At 42.1% G+C, this 15189-nt stretch overlaps 2 protein-coding genes and 1 non-coding gene across 4 annotated transcripts in view; all 3 read right to left on the bottom strand.

The window, feature by feature from the left end:
- Window positions 1-11972, bottom strand: part of LOC100179334 (A disintegrin and metalloproteinase with thrombospondin motifs 3) — a 13321-nt gene extending 1349 nt beyond the window's left edge. The window contains exons 1-23 of one of the 2 annotated variants that reach the window (XM_018815637.2): window positions 11782-11968; window positions 11411-11441; window positions 10869-11350; window positions 10671-10800; window positions 9433-9522; window positions 9249-9376; window positions 7974-8057; window positions 7172-7322; window positions 6654-6759; window positions 6325-6468; window positions 5943-6075; window positions 4978-5091; window positions 3928-4073; window positions 3612-3781; window positions 3002-3135; window positions 2297-2426; window positions 2153-2239; window positions 1827-2002; window positions 1621-1766; window positions 1301-1426; window positions 902-1112; window positions 644-782; window positions 345-538 (exon numbers count right to left, since the gene is read on the bottom strand). In XM_018815637.2, coding sequence (XP_018671182.1) covers window positions 345-538; window positions 644-782; window positions 902-1112; window positions 1301-1426; window positions 1621-1766; window positions 1827-2002; window positions 2153-2239; window positions 2297-2426; window positions 3002-3135; window positions 3612-3781; window positions 3928-4073; window positions 4978-5091; window positions 5943-6075; window positions 6325-6468; window positions 6654-6759; window positions 7172-7322; window positions 7974-8057; window positions 9249-9376; window positions 9433-9522; window positions 10671-10800; window positions 10869-11350; window positions 11411-11441; window positions 11782-11835 — 3306 coding nt within the window. In that variant the 5' untranslated portion in view covers window positions 11836-11968. Of the gene's footprint in view, window positions 1-344; window positions 539-643; window positions 783-901; window positions 1113-1300; window positions 1427-1620; window positions 1767-1826; window positions 2003-2152; window positions 2240-2296; window positions 2427-3001; window positions 3136-3611; window positions 3782-3927; window positions 4074-4977; window positions 5092-5942; window positions 6076-6324; window positions 6469-6653; window positions 6760-7171; window positions 7323-7973; window positions 8058-9248; window positions 9377-9432; window positions 9523-10670; window positions 10801-10868; window positions 11351-11410; window positions 11442-11781 lie in introns of both variants that reach the window. The other variant, XM_026838533.1, reaches the window with a different exon arrangement.
- On the bottom strand, window positions 10451-10508 carry mir4130 (microRNA 4130). Its single transcript, NR_034526.1, has one exon. It is a non-coding gene; the product is annotated as a microRNA 4130 (primary transcript).
- Window positions 11973-12495: 523 nt separating the features above from the next.
- Window positions 12496-15189, bottom strand: part of LOC100181654 (protein PTHB1-like) — a 5385-nt gene continuing 2691 nt past the window's right edge. The window contains exons 9-19 of the mRNA XM_009863724.3: window positions 15065-15187; window positions 14792-14881; window positions 14388-14539; window positions 14012-14164; window positions 13684-13872; window positions 13424-13525; window positions 13070-13172; window positions 12956-13007; window positions 12845-12894; window positions 12699-12740; window positions 12496-12643 (exon numbers count right to left, since the gene is read on the bottom strand). Of these exons, the coding sequence (XP_009862026.1) occupies window positions 12564-12643; window positions 12699-12740; window positions 12845-12894; window positions 12956-13007; window positions 13070-13172; window positions 13424-13525; window positions 13684-13872; window positions 14012-14164; window positions 14388-14539; window positions 14792-14881; window positions 15065-15187 (1136 nt within the window). The 3' untranslated portion in view covers window positions 12496-12563. The remainder of the gene's footprint in view (window positions 12644-12698; window positions 12741-12844; window positions 12895-12955; window positions 13008-13069; window positions 13173-13423; window positions 13526-13683; window positions 13873-14011; window positions 14165-14387; window positions 14540-14791; window positions 14882-15064; window positions 15188-15189) is intronic.

The raw sequence follows: 15189 nt of genomic DNA, 5'->3' as shown, positions 1-15189 counted from the left end.
CACATATCACCCTCGCGATGGGTTTCCACACCCCACATATCACCCTCGATGAGTTCTACACCCCACATATCACCCTCGCGATGGGTTCTACACCCCACATATCACCCTCGCGATGAGTTCTACACCCCACATATCACCCTCGCGATGAGTTCTACACCCCACATATCACCCTCGCGATGGGTTCCACACCCCACATATCACCCTCGCGATGAGTTCTACACTCCACATATCACCCTCGCCATGGGTTCTACACCCCACATATCACCCTCGCGATGGGGTTTTCCCCACACCCCACATATCACCCCCGCGATGAGTTCTACACCCCACATATCCCACCTACTTACCCTCAATAACGGGGATAGTTGGACAGCGACACTTAGTGGTCGAGAGAACGCAGGTTGCCCAGCAACCCCGGTGTAATTATGACACGATAAACAGCACAACTTCTGGTATTCCCGAATCCCACAATGTTGGATTCCATATCTGCAAAACAACCATCGCTCCTTCACGCATGTCTCCGTCGATTGCACTGCGGGGGCTGGAGGGTAAAAAGGGGTTACTATGATGTCATGATGATGTCATCACCACTATGATCAACATGACAACTATGACACCACAATCACCCCCTTAACCCCTCACCCACCTGAACAAGCGACAAGCTGGCATTCCCTCACATCCGGGGGTTGGGGTTGCGGACACTCATGATTGGAAGTGAGCGAGTGATTGGACGATCGGCAAATCACTCGTCGTTGTTGAATTCCTTCCCCGCATGTCTTCGAACACTGTGTATATGTTGTATCTATGTTACGTATATATCATGTCTGTGCATACGATAACCATCATTATATTTGAGGAGAATTACATTAAAAAACCATATGGATATATATGATCTTTATGCCACCTTTGTCCACGCTCCAGTGCGCCATTTAGGGGGACACGGGCTCACTGTGCAAGTTTTCTGCGTCGGTAGTTTCACTTGTCCGAAACACATGGCGGCGCTCACGAGCTGCGTTGTTGCATCGGGGTTAATTTGCCGACACGTCACCGCTCTCGTGTGGAACCCATTGTTGCCGCATGTCTTGGAACACGCGCTCCAAGGCGTTGCAAACCATCTGGATATAATGAGGGGGGTTGCACGACACTACGTATAACATCACACCCAACACCTACAACGGTTCTCAGTGATGGTTTAGTTTTAGACGGTTATGTGGCCGGACCCAAAACACAGTATTAAACCTAACACTTACTTTAAACATGGCTGATACTACACCCAACACCCCGTACTTAAACACAACATTACCTCGTAGTCACCGTGCATGTGGTCGAACAAATCTTTTTCTCCGGCCTCGGTGGGCGTCCGTTACAATTCCTTTTACTGACCCATCTTCCCCCGTTACGTGAGCTACGACATCCGTACCTGGCTCGTCTGCGAATTTAAAGTTTGAATATAACCTGCAAGTGAGGAACACCTGTGTAGGGTATTACACCAAGTCTGCTGCATTGATTCCTCCAACCCAGTGATCACTAATGGGGGTTTCTAGATTGTCAGGCATGCAGAAACATTTCCGACAACCCATCAGCGCATTAGATTTCTGTATATCTGACAATCATGCAACTTACTTGGTCCCTGCCCCGCACGTCACCGAGCAAACGGTCCATCTTTTCACGGCGTATCGGAACGTCTCATGTGATCGTGGTAAGCTATTCACATGCATCACGTAACTATAGGCAACCGAAACCCTTGATGCGCGTCGTTGTACCGATATCTGTGATATCATAAACACAGTTGTTTTATAACAATGGATAACAATGAAAGACAAACAAACCAGCAGTATGACATCAGAATTGGTCGGTCCGTAAGCTGTAATTGATTCCAATCCATTGATGACATCATAATGCCACAATGTACCAGCGCTAACGAACTTATGTGGCGTGTCCCGGGTTTGGATTCGGTAACTCCGTGAGTTGAGGGTGTAACGTCGCCCCTGACGACTCTTTAGTGCTGCGTGTGGGGAATAGTGTTAGGATGTGGTTTGGTGGCCACTGGGTTGGAATAATTGCTGTTAAATGTCTTGCCCAAGGACACACTGCTATGACGTAACAATGGGCAATATGACAACAAATATATAGTTACGCCATCGTGTGGACATACCGAGGAGGTTAAAACTTGACGAGGAAGAAGTTTCGCGGATGTTGATTCTTCGAGCACCAGCGGGTATCTTGTACAATCGCATGTAATCTGTGATGTAACAAACGGTTCCAAAGATCTTCACATCAACCACAAGTTGTGACTTACTGTTCACTTTCCTGTTGGCTCTCTTGTTAAGAACCCCGTTTATATTCCGGCAATGTTGTCCGTTCCCCCCACACACCCCGCATACGTCTTCCCTCATCGATGAACCGATCACTTTGTCGCAACCGATATCCTGGATGCAAAATCACCGCGTAAATAACAGTGTTGACCAATAGTTTAGTAAATGTTCATAATTTCTATATTAAAAAATTGATCAACACTGTAACTTTATATTGGTCAACACTGTAACTTTATATTGGTCAACACTGCAACTTTATATTGGTCAACACTGTAACTTTATATTGGTCAACACTGTAACTTTATATTGGTCAACACTGTAACTTTATATTGGTCAACACTGTAACTTTATATTGGTCAACACTGTAACTTTATATTGGTCAACACTGTAACTTTATATTGGTCAACACTGTAACTTTATATTGGTCAACACTGTAACTTTATATTGGTCAACACTGTAACTTTATATTGGTCAACACTGTAACTTTATATTGGTCAACACTGTAACTTTATATTGGTCAACACTGTAACTTTATATTGGTCAACACTGTAACTTTATATTGGTCAACACTGTAACTTTATATTGGTCAACACTGTAACTTTATATTGGTCAACACTGTAACTTTATATTGGTCAACACTGTAACTTTATATTGGTCAACACTGTAACTTTATATTGGTCAACACTCACCACGCACTCCCCCCTTACACAGATACCGTGAGGATCTTCGTAACTACACCTCGTACCATCACCCACAATGTCACCCATAGAAACAATATCGTGCGTTCTTTTCGACACACAATATAACTCACACTTCAACGAAGCTGCAATATTAAATTGTTAACAAAGTGAAACATTATTAAAATGATGGTAACGGACCAACTCTGGTCTAAATCCCAGGTCCCAAGGCATGTCTCGCTATGGGACCTCACCCATATAGAATAAAACAAAAATAAAAATATTTATTAAACAAAAAATTCTAATAAGTAATTTTAAAATGGAAAAGAAGGTTTGATTTTAAGCTCAAGATATATTTTAATTAAACGTCAACTTTTCGTCACGAACTATTTTTGTTTTCAAGTTTTCTCCCAAACTAAAACAATGACGCGATGAATATAAACTTTGGATCAAATTTGTTTATCTCAACGTTAAACAACGAGACACAAATGAGCGCGCTGCGTTTAATCGCTGTTAATGTGGTTTCTATGGTAAACTAACAAAAGCTGATAACTTCAAAGCCGACGTTGGGAGAAAATCTTGATGGTTATCTTAAATATTCACGAATATATTTTGCACCCACCGTCCCTGGGTTCGTACGGAAACCATTTATGTTTCTGCCCTTTGTATAAAACCTCCTTCTGGTATTGACATTGTTCCTCCCGGAAATCTCGTCCGTTGGGACACGGTCGTTTGCTACAAAGATCGAAATCGATGTTTTGCCCGATACAGTCGACCCCCCCATGCGACGGCCTGCAATGAATTTGTGAGTTAAGGTACGATGGGTGAAACTGATTTATCTTCAGATGTTAAGGAGTAATATATATACAAACACAGTGACATCTATTGATACCAAACCATGAATTTTTAATCCGAGGACAAATATCCCTCAGGCTTACATTGGATTGTTACACATCCTGGTACGATACCAAACCCCTGTTCCGCACGATCGGGAGCATTGTCCATATGTGTTCCAACTTCCCCAGTTGCCGTCGACGGCTGTTTGGCGTTGATCCCTCCAAACACAGTGGCCCTTGAAGCACCACTGAAATGTATAGGGTGTTAGACTGCGAGCGTGAGGACCCGACACGAGCGTGAGGACTCGACAGCGAGCGTGAGGACCGACAGCGAGCGTGAGGACTCGACAGCGAGCGTAAGGACCCGACAGCGAGCGTGAGGACTCGACAGCGAGCGTGAGGACCCGACAGCGAGCGTGAGGACTCGACAGCGATCGTGAGGACTCGACAGCGATCGTGAGGACTCGACAGCGATCGTGAGGACCCGACAGCGAGCGTGAGGACTCGACAGCGAGCGTGAAGACTCGACAGCGAGCGTGAGGACTCGACAGCGAGCGTGAGGACCCAACAGCGAGCAGGAGGACTCGACAGCGAGCATGAGGACCCGACAGCGAGCGTGATGACCCGACAGCGAACGTGAGGACTCGACAGCGAGCGTGAGGACTCGACAGCGAGCGTGAGGACCCAACAGCGAGCTGGGGACTCGACAGCGAGCATGAGGACCCGACAGCGAGCGTGATGACCCGACAGCGAACGTGAGGACTCGACAGCGAGCGTGAGGACCCGACAGCGAGCGTGAGGACTTGACAGCGAGCGTGGGGACTCGACAGCGAGCATGAGGACTCGACAGCGAGCGTGATGACCCGACAGTGAACGTGAGGACTCGACAGCGAGCGTAAGGACCCTACAGCGAGCGTGAGGACTTGACAGCGAGCGTGGGGACTCGACAGCGAGCGTGAGGACTCGACAGCGAGCATGAGGACTTGATAGCGAGCGTGAGGACCCGATAGCGAGCGTGGGGACAGCGGGCATGAGGACCCGATAGCGAGCGTGGGGACAGCGAGCATGAGGACTCGACAGCGAGCGTGAGGACCCGATAGCGAGCGTGGGGACAGCGAGCATGAGGACTCGACAGCGAGCATGAGGACCTACCATATTATCTCCACACTCTGTTCCATCAACAGCAGGTCCTTTCTTAGTTTTACAAATATCTGGATTTTCATCGTTGCTGCACCATAGTGTCTTGCATACATCAATGTTTTGTAACTGTAATAAAGGGCATTGTAATCAAACAATCATAACTTGATAATGCTCATTGTGATATATTAAGCACGGCTTTATTGGCATTATGACATCACAAGTATTTATAATAGTTACTCCATTGTTGCATCATAACAAACAATGACAATCGCTTGTGACATCACAATAACATGATTTAAAATATAATAAATGTCTAATTAATTAACGCAGAGCAGACAAGAGTAAAATACAGGAAAGCATTTGGTGAAAAACTTGACTATTAAAACTTGTAAGAAGCACGTCACAGTGGGTTGCAAATAATTAAATAAAACAAAGAGAAAAAAGTGTCGAATAAAAGCGTGGCTGATAAACCCAACGTTTGTTAACTTAATCTACAGCGAGTTAATACAAATATAACAACCTAAAATACAGGTTTATATATTGGCCCTTGATAAAAATATGAAATAATTGTTTTAATTTCAATCAAATATATCGGGGCCTCTACTGCCCCGTGTGGTGACCCATCCACAAACTTTCGATGATTTGCGACTTACTATCGAGTATAATTTAATTAAGGAGACGACGTTCCACAAATAGATTGCGCGGTCGGTTTATTAATAACAAGCCGATGATGGAACTATTGTTTGTATATTCTACTAAACAGTGATGCCCGTTCGTAATATTCAGTGCTGCCTCAATTGATTTTAAATTTGCTCCGATTTTTAAAGATGCTTTAAATAATAAAAATGTTAACCCGATAAATTTAAATTAAAAAGAAATTATTTTGTTTTTAAACAAATATTATTTAGTTTCCTAATAATAAACTGGAGTCGCATTTATAAACATGATAAGTTCATAAACAAAATGATCCAACTTACGGATGTGCATCTTTTATATCCGCGCCCGAAATCGAAGCGACACTGGTCGTCAACTGAATACGCCACCCCGGGGTAAAGGGGGGTTGGACCCCAATCTTGTAGGTGAGGGTCATCCGATAAACACGTGTACGATCTGTAGGAGACATTACGTGGTGATACAAGATATATGCGTTGCTCGATATCGATGTTGATGCAATAAATGCTGCCATCATTGTGGACGTATAGTGGTCACTAATGGATTGTCCAAATTATCAGACATACATAAAAAAATCACTCACAAAGTTACATACGTGGTAACTCGTAAGCTGACACGAGGTGTATGAAACAAAACACCTGTGTTATAACGATCCCCAATACACAAGTAACACCCATGCACGCAAACCCTAATGAGCTCCTCAATTCCTCCTGACTACAACGGGACCAATGATATCGATGAAAGGCTGCTTGTACGAGGGGGGCCATTATGGAGCCCATAGTTGTTTCATCACCACATCGATTGAAATCCCCGTCGTGTTTCATACCGAGACTGGAAACCAATTACATATCATGCGCTAATTGTACAAACATATAAGCTGATTTAGAATTACAGAAATCATAAATATAAATTAAGTTTGAATCATAGAAACATATTTCAATTAAGTTTTGTGAAATTAATTTGCAATTAACCAAGCATGGAAACAACTACAGTGCATGAATATAAATATGTCGTACATGTGTCCGGTTTCATGAGCAACAACAAATGCCGATGAAAATCCATCTTCGTATGTTAGCGAACAACTACGCAGAGGTTGACATAAACCATCTACATGGGCGTAACCTGTAGGTGTATTGCATTTATATATACAATGTACCACACACGTATATACATGTGTGTGGGGGTAAAAAAAACAGATACGCCCACAATGGTAGCAGGACTAGCAGCATCAAGCCTTGAACCCGCACCTTACCACACACATTGAAACGTAAAATGTAATAACTTTATTTTACGACAATTGAATTTGGGGAATTTTTTATTATTCCTGTGAGTGACAATACGTGATTGTTTTCTTCACCAAATAAAGTTTTCAGGAAATTAAAAGTTGATTGCCCGAACACCCAAGTTGCACCCCCCTCTCACAAACACCCCATTCTCATAAAGGGGGAATACCACAGTTAAATAAGGGCAACTTATATATCCCTGTATGGCGGGGAAACAATGAATTAACCCCAACCCTCTTTAATCCCCATACCTGCTGTACCGAACCTGATCCGTGTTAGAAATATCGCGGCGTCATAAGTTCGTCCATTGGGTGCGGGGTCCGTCACTTGGATGTCTTTTGCCCAATGACAAACATTGTTCAAACTCGTTTTTGGTTCGTTTTCAACAATCAGGTTGTTTGTCTGTCATTAATATGCATTGTTACGTCATCAATATGCATTGTTACGTCATCAATATGCATTGTTACGTCATCAGTATGCATTGTTATGTCAACACTACAATACACCTTATGCTCGCTGCCGAACTAAAACACGAGCTTGTGTTTCGCCCACTAGGCAACGCACGTGAGTCGGCAAGTTCGCGCGACCTGACATTATGACGTCACAGTGCGAGATAATTGCAACGAAAGCAAAAAATAGTTCAAATTTATTTTCACCATAAACATGGAAATGGGTTCGCGCGTTTAAATTGTTAGTTCACGCGTCGTCTATGACATCACAATGAGAATGGTTGTTGCCACAGACCTTGTATTAAAACGCGATCTAAAGTAGCGTGAAATATGTTCCAAAGTAGCGTGAAATATGTTCCATAATAAAATCAAACATCAAAGCAAAACATTCTGATATTTAAAAGATGTTTATGACGTCACTAACAAACGATAATTTAATCGCGTTCACTCGCGTTAACGGAGATATGTGATTGGTTGAAAGATTGATATACGGCTTCCTCGCTACCCCATCATTAGCAGCCGCTAATCGACGTAACAATGCTCTATTATTACGCAGTGTCGGGGCCACGGGCGGTTCGAACATAGAAACATCATTAACACTCACCCTCACAGCGTCAAGTTGATAAATCCGTGTTAATATGATGTTTATGTGCTCACCAAGCGAATCGTCATGGTATATTTCGTCAACCTGGAATAGATACGTCATCGTTACGTCATAATGTTTAAAGGATGTTAACAAACAAACGAGATTCGCTACAAGACGTTAAGGATAAAACAAATGAAACCGCTACACCAGAAGCCCCGCTATTAAACAGCACAATCTTGTTTATTTCTTCTAATACACTATCAAAGGTCATATTAATTAAAACAACTACGAGTAAGAAATTGGCAGCAAAACGACACTTGTTGTGCCGTGTTGCGGGTAAAAAAACACTTGAGTAAAAGTGCCGAATGCTCCTGGTTGTTTTTAAAAAGATTTAATTTGATATTTTTATTCGAACTTGGATGAGAAAGTTTCGATCTTAATCTATGGAATTAACGGCGGGGAGAAAATACCTTGTCAGTGTTGCCGAGTAACTAATTATGGAGAAATTAATGGCATCACTGGGCCCGATGCTTCAATAAAAATAATTATCTGGCAGCACTGCCGTTACCATTCTGGCAACACTGGTTAAAACGGATGAGATTGAAGTTGGATTAAATTTCAAAATAAATCCTTGTTTTAAGATTTCTCTGTTTCTAACAAAATATCGCGCTGACCCCGAAAGACAAACATTAAAATTCGACCCATTGTTTTGTCACAAACGCTTAACAAAGGAAACAACTGAAAAAAACAAATTCTAGATTTACAAAAATCGCGTTTCTATTTATGACGTCATAATAGTGGTTTCCAGTTGCAGCGAAATATTATTAAATAGTGTTTGCATCGATACTGGAGGAATCAGATTGATTGTTTGTTGTTATGTTTATCTATTTGTTCAACGAGTTCCGCCGCGACGACCGCGATCGACAATGCCGTTTATGATTCTCAAATCTCGAAGATTTAATCGACGGAAGATAATGGTTGCTTTGTTTACGTCACAAACGTTTGCAGGAAGCGTTTGCAGCGTTTACGACGTCATAATGTAGAATATTCGAATCGGACGTAACTGACAGTAACTATGACGTCATAAAGTTAACCAACCGTACAATCGCTTTCGATTATTCGGTAACAATGGCCATCAATCAACAATCGTGCCTCTTATGACGTCACGATACCCAAGATTTAACCTGTCAATCAACGCAGGGGAATCCCCGACAACTTGGGGGGTAAATCGAGCCGCGTTCTATCAGATGGTACTCAATTATGACGTAATAATGGATAACAATTAAAACTCACAATGTTCATTAAAGTAACCAAATAATTTTCCACGTGGTGGCGCCCATGCACCCTCACAATCTCGTGCCCAACCGTTAATAAGATCTCCATGTTGTAATCGTTCCGCTTCGCGTGTCGCTTCGATCGTTCTGCAACACAATCACTTTTAACACAAGGTATTATGACGTCACTAAGGGGTATTCACCTCGCTTAGTTTGCTCCAAGATGACCTCTAGTGACCCCTGCATCGAGTCACGTGTGTCGTCTCGCTTGGTTGGTTTCAAGGCCTCCATACCTGGGAACACGTGACTTCCTTACTCGGAAACAATCGAATTTCCGCTTTCATTGTTACATGGATGTGACGTCACAAACACTTAACAATCGTCACGATAGCGGTTTCCCGACAACATCAAAGTCGCGACGGGGAATCACCGCGTAAGAACAATTGATTGAAACAATGGTTCATTGTGACGTCACAATCGCGACTTCGGTAAACGCGACGATTTCCATGCTAGCCAGTGTTGCCGGGTAAAATATCGGAGTGTTACCGAGTATGCATATTATACTTGGGTTTTGGGTTGGGAAAATTAATGCAATAAATATTTGGTCAACACTGCGACCCAGGAAGTCACGTGGTTCAAGACAGGTGGTCGGTGCAGTCGCGCGTAACATGGGTGATATTGTGACATCATAATACAACGCAGGTGGTTATATAGCCCATTATGACGTAACAAGTGTTATTTAAAGTTTAAACATAGAAATATTATTTTACGGATTAAATATTTGTTTGTTACGAAACAAAGGATTCAAATGTTACGTCATAAACATTATTGTTACGAGCGAATACCCCGCCACGTCACCCCCCTCTAACTGACTCAACTTTCATATGAACTTTGACCCTTCCACAGCCACCACCACACCAAACAATCGCGGCGCTTTCGGGTTCCACTAATCGTGACGTCACAAGAATTTAAGAAACGTCATAATGGTGGTCGATTGTTTAGTCATCACTGACTCATCGAAAATATTTTCCGATTATTCGTTAAGTGCATTGTGACGTAAACAATAAAATAATCGCGTAACGTCGCGTAAATCAGCAGCGATATTGACGTAATTGTGACGTTTTAATTAAAACTGGGAAAGTTTGGTAGCCATGGATACAACAAGCTCTTTACGGCAACCATTGTTGTATTGTGATGTCATTAACAACAATCAACCCATTATTACGACACGCAGCTGTCTGTTACGTCACAGTTATCTAGTTCTACAGCTGTGTCTTGACAATGAATTAAAATTCGAGAAATTTGATTGTTACATCGCGACATTGCGCCCCTCCGAGACCGCCATAAAGATAACTATGACGTCATAAGCAAGAACAATGGGTAAACGTCGTTTAATTGTCCGTAACAAACGTTCGCCGCGTGGTACTATGACGTAACTTACGTTGTCCATGATTCGCTGAATTCTTGGTTGCTGAGCGACGATAGATCACGTGCTTCTGTGGTCCAGTGACGTGGCGATCTTCTATTGGTTCGATGAAAATTTCGTCATCAGGTGTTCGAATCAACCCAGCCTGGGGGATTCCCCGGTTATTGTTTGTAAACAAAGAATTGTGACGTCACACCATGCATTATTACTCACCAATCCGTCACAGTTGCTAATAGCAACGTTGGAGTGGGGTAACTGGGGGATTTCCCCGGTAAACACGCACCCTGGGTCCAATTTCCGCTCCACTCTACCGCCCCCACTGGTGAATAACACCGACTTTGCTCGGGGAGAAATTAAATGAGATTTGCTGCGAACTCTCAATTTGAGGGATTCCCCGAATACGGTCAAGTTGAAATGAAGGTGTTCTTGTGACGTCGTGTTTCCTGACGTCATATCCAGTAACGTTATATTCCGATTTTTGTCGCTTTTCGCGACGCTAAAGAACGGTCGGCTATTCCTTCTATGTGACGTAACAATCACAGTATCTTCGACGGAACGTTTGTTTCTTCGTCGCGCGATATGTTCTTCTGTGTGACGTCGTGCGTTTGTGACGTCATGACTGATGTATTGTCCAGTCGCGGTGACGACTGTAGGTTCGATTATTTCAAATTCGACGAATCGGCTTCGAAGCTCATCTACACGTGACAAAGTTAACCAATAAGATAACATTAATTATGACGTATGTTATGACGTACCTTCCGAAATTCCACGAAGATTTCCGAAAACCTGCAAAAACAAAATTATTTTTTCAACAATTGACTAATCGGTATGCATGTGTGACGTCATAATAAGTGTCATTATTCGTTCACTGATAAACGCGATTCTTCGAAACTTATTAATCAGTTTTCGAACAACCGATTGTTGATAACTCTCGAATGCGAACAATGCTCCTGTATCTCAATTATTCCAAACTTCGGTGATAAATTCTCAGATTAAGCAAAAAAAACTTTGATTTTCCGCTCAATTTCAAACATTATCCCGCATATATCTGCCACTGCTTAAGTGATTCTAAACTTTCATTTTCAACCCTCCAACCCCCCACAACCCCCGTCCCCCCACTCCTCACCTGCACAATACAACACAGCCACAGCAGGAACTTCAGCAACAACGACGACTTCATTTCACAAATTCCGTCTCAAACTCGATATCGGCGCAGTCAGCTCCTACACGTCACGCTTTAATGAACAAACTTTTTCTTAACTTTGCTTCCAGTCGTCGCTCACATTGCGACATCTAGCGGTCGCTAATTATCCCATTGTTTCAATCTTCATCATGATTAATGACGTCATTAATTCGTTGAAATCCATTATGACGTCACACTTACCAACAATGATGGCATTATTGAACGTTATGACGTAACAAAGCGAATGCATTTGCAACAATTCTGCAGTGCGATGTATAATTGTGACGTCACAGTACCCTCTTTCACTTTCTGCAAGTATCTGTTACGTCACAGATACAAAACAATGGCGCGGTATAGTGTGCCGACTTTCCCACAGTGTTTTGTTCTCACTTATGACGTCACATACCGCATTATTAACCCGCAATCAAACACGTGACACCGCACAACTATTCGACTTTTGTTTCAACGTTGATTGTGACGTCATAATCAAACTGCATCGACGACACGCGTTTCCCACGGTATCGATTGTTTCGAACAATGAAATTAATCTCATTGTTTGTTGACCAACGATTATGATGTCACATGCGATGCACGCGTGACACCATGCGGGTATAATTAACCCATCACCTCACCGATAGAGGGCGCCACATATCAATATTTGTTTGAACATAAAAATGATATTTATTTAAATTGACCCTAATTTACATACAAACATAGAAATCTCATTAATTAAATCCGTTACAATCCTCGTAGAAAGCCGGAGACTCGATTTCCGTTGCTTCGCGGTTTAATGGTTTTGTGGTATCTGGATGGGGGAAACACCTCGTTAATATTCCATAAAAATAAATTTTAAAACAAACCTTCTGTGGGGGATTCCCCGAATGAGATACCATTCTGATATTCTGCAAAACATAAACATATTATAAACATGATGTATTTAACTTATTAGTGACCACTGGGTTGGAGCAATTGTTGTGACTTCCCCACCGACTCGTGTGTTAAATACCTGGCAGGTTTGGAGGTTGAACTTTGACCTCGGGTAACCCCTCGTTGAACCTAAATAACAATCATATCACAATAAACAAACAAAGTGGGTATGATGTCATAATCAACTTACGATTCCGAGGAAAAATCTTCAAAAAAGTTTTCTTTGTCATCGTTTGTTCTTTCTGTGATGTCATAAATAAAGAGTTTAAGTATGATGTCATAATCTAAGTTATTATGATGTCACCTCCACTTCCAGGAATATCCGTCTTTATATTATTTCTATGTTTCGTTGATATTTTTCCTCCCTTGTTGATTTTGTCGATTACCGCATATATTCGTTTCTTTAACTGTTGACATAAAGTAACAACTTTAACACGACACCTACAGTAACAACTTTAACACGACACCCACAGTAACAACTTTAACACGACACCCACAGTAACAACTTTAACATGACACCCACAGTAACAACTTTAACACGACACCTACAGTAACAACTTTAACACGACACCCACAGTAACAACTTTAACACGACACCCACAGTAACAACTTTAACACGACACCCACAGTAACAACTTTAACACGACACCCACAGTACCTTCTTAGTATTCTCCGGAAACTTCAACACGGATTCTCCAACATTTTCGCCGAACATTTTTAACAATGATGTCATAGATGCTTCAACCATCTCCTCCCAACCCTGTGTGATGTCATCAGCATTAAGGTGATGTCATCAGTATTATTGTGACGTCATCAGCATCATTGTGACGTCAGCAGCATTATTGTGATGTCATATTCAACAACAGCTTTCTTTGATCCAAACATTAACCCATGAACCCCCCCCCACATAATACTCACGAGTGAATTATGTTTGGTGTAAGTTTGTTCCACGCAAAACGCCCCCCTCAACACCGCCCCCTGCTGGCCATCCATCCGCGACCAAAGTTTCACCATCAACGACACCAACAACGAAGCTGAACTTAAAATATTCGAACAAATCTTCGTACGTTCGTCGTGCTGCACGAGGGCGTCAGCGAGCGACATTAACTAAATCAATAAAAATATTCAGGATTTAAATTTTATCATAAAACAAACAAAACTTCTGTATTCCAAATTTGGAAATCGTACCCAGTTCATATTTTATTAAAATGTTTTTTAAACAAAGATTTAAAAACAATTTCCGAACCTGCAGATGCGTTCCTTCAAGCAAAGTATCCAGACAGTTTAGCGAGGAAGGGGTTTTATCTTTGAACCGCGTTAATAAACGACGTTGGATTGCTCTGTATTGTTGGGCTCGTTGCTCCAAACCGAACGTTAATTCTTCGCAACCAACTCGTAACTGGGGGATAAATATTTTAAGAAGACTTTGGAATAAAGTTATGTTTGGCAGCTGAAGTAGCACAATATTCTTACCATTGAATATCAATCTATACGGAAACCGTAAAGTTTTTCTACAGATGTTATTTCATGGTAGAATAAATTAATGCTTAAATTTTGAAGTAAAGTTGTTGCATTAAATAAGAGTTTGAGGCAACCGTCGTTGACACCACACAACCCCTCACCAAGTAATGTTGGTCCACGATATCGAAATACTCCGTTAGATTTGGGGATTCGTGCGTCGTTACTTCAATGTTTTTATCGTTTAATCGACGGACAAGCTCGTTCGTTACCAACCATAAACCATCATAGACATCACATTGTACGCGGTAACGATCTGTTGGAACAATAAGGTTGGTGAAAAGGATGGCGGGGTCGTCGTCTGCTGCCACCACCGTGGGCGTATGTGTCCAAGACACTGAACCAGAATTGCTACAACCCAGTGGTCACTATTGGTGTTAACTCGTAGCTGGCACGAGGTGTATGAATCAGAACACTGTGTTATAACGATGGTTGTTGCCCCGCCATGCAAGGATAAATATTAACATACACTCATGTTGTCACACGACATTGAGCATAAGGTGCTTACTTGACGACTTCGAAGTTAGAATTGTCGCTTTTGCCCCGTGGAAATATTCAAACCCCATACAAGACGGACCACTGTCGGATTGACAGAATTCTGTGAAGATAAACAAAGTATATTAATACTATGTTTACGTTTCAATGAAGAAATAGTAAAACAAGAAACATAAATCCACAATGGTGAGTCTTGAACCCGTGTCATCATGGAAAGAAGCAAACACCTCAACCATTAATACATGGAGGACGAATAAACAACAAAAGTATTTTAGACAAAAATTACCTGAGAACATATCCATTAAATTAACGCAGGGTACGTCGGTCTCTAGTGTCACCTTGTGGTCCATCTTCTTAACGGGTGACGCAGGTTTAACAACAAGGGATAACGGCAGGGTGAAGTGGGTGGTT

This window comes from Ciona intestinalis, unplaced genomic scaffold (genome assembly GCF_000224145.3).
Source record: "Ciona intestinalis unplaced genomic scaffold, KH HT000097.1, whole genome shotgun sequence".
Taxonomy (NCBI): domain Eukaryota; kingdom Metazoa; phylum Chordata; class Ascidiacea; order Phlebobranchia; family Cionidae; genus Ciona; species Ciona intestinalis.
The sequence above is the reverse complement of the archived record's forward strand: the minus strand, read 5'-3'. Positions and strand labels throughout refer to the sequence as shown.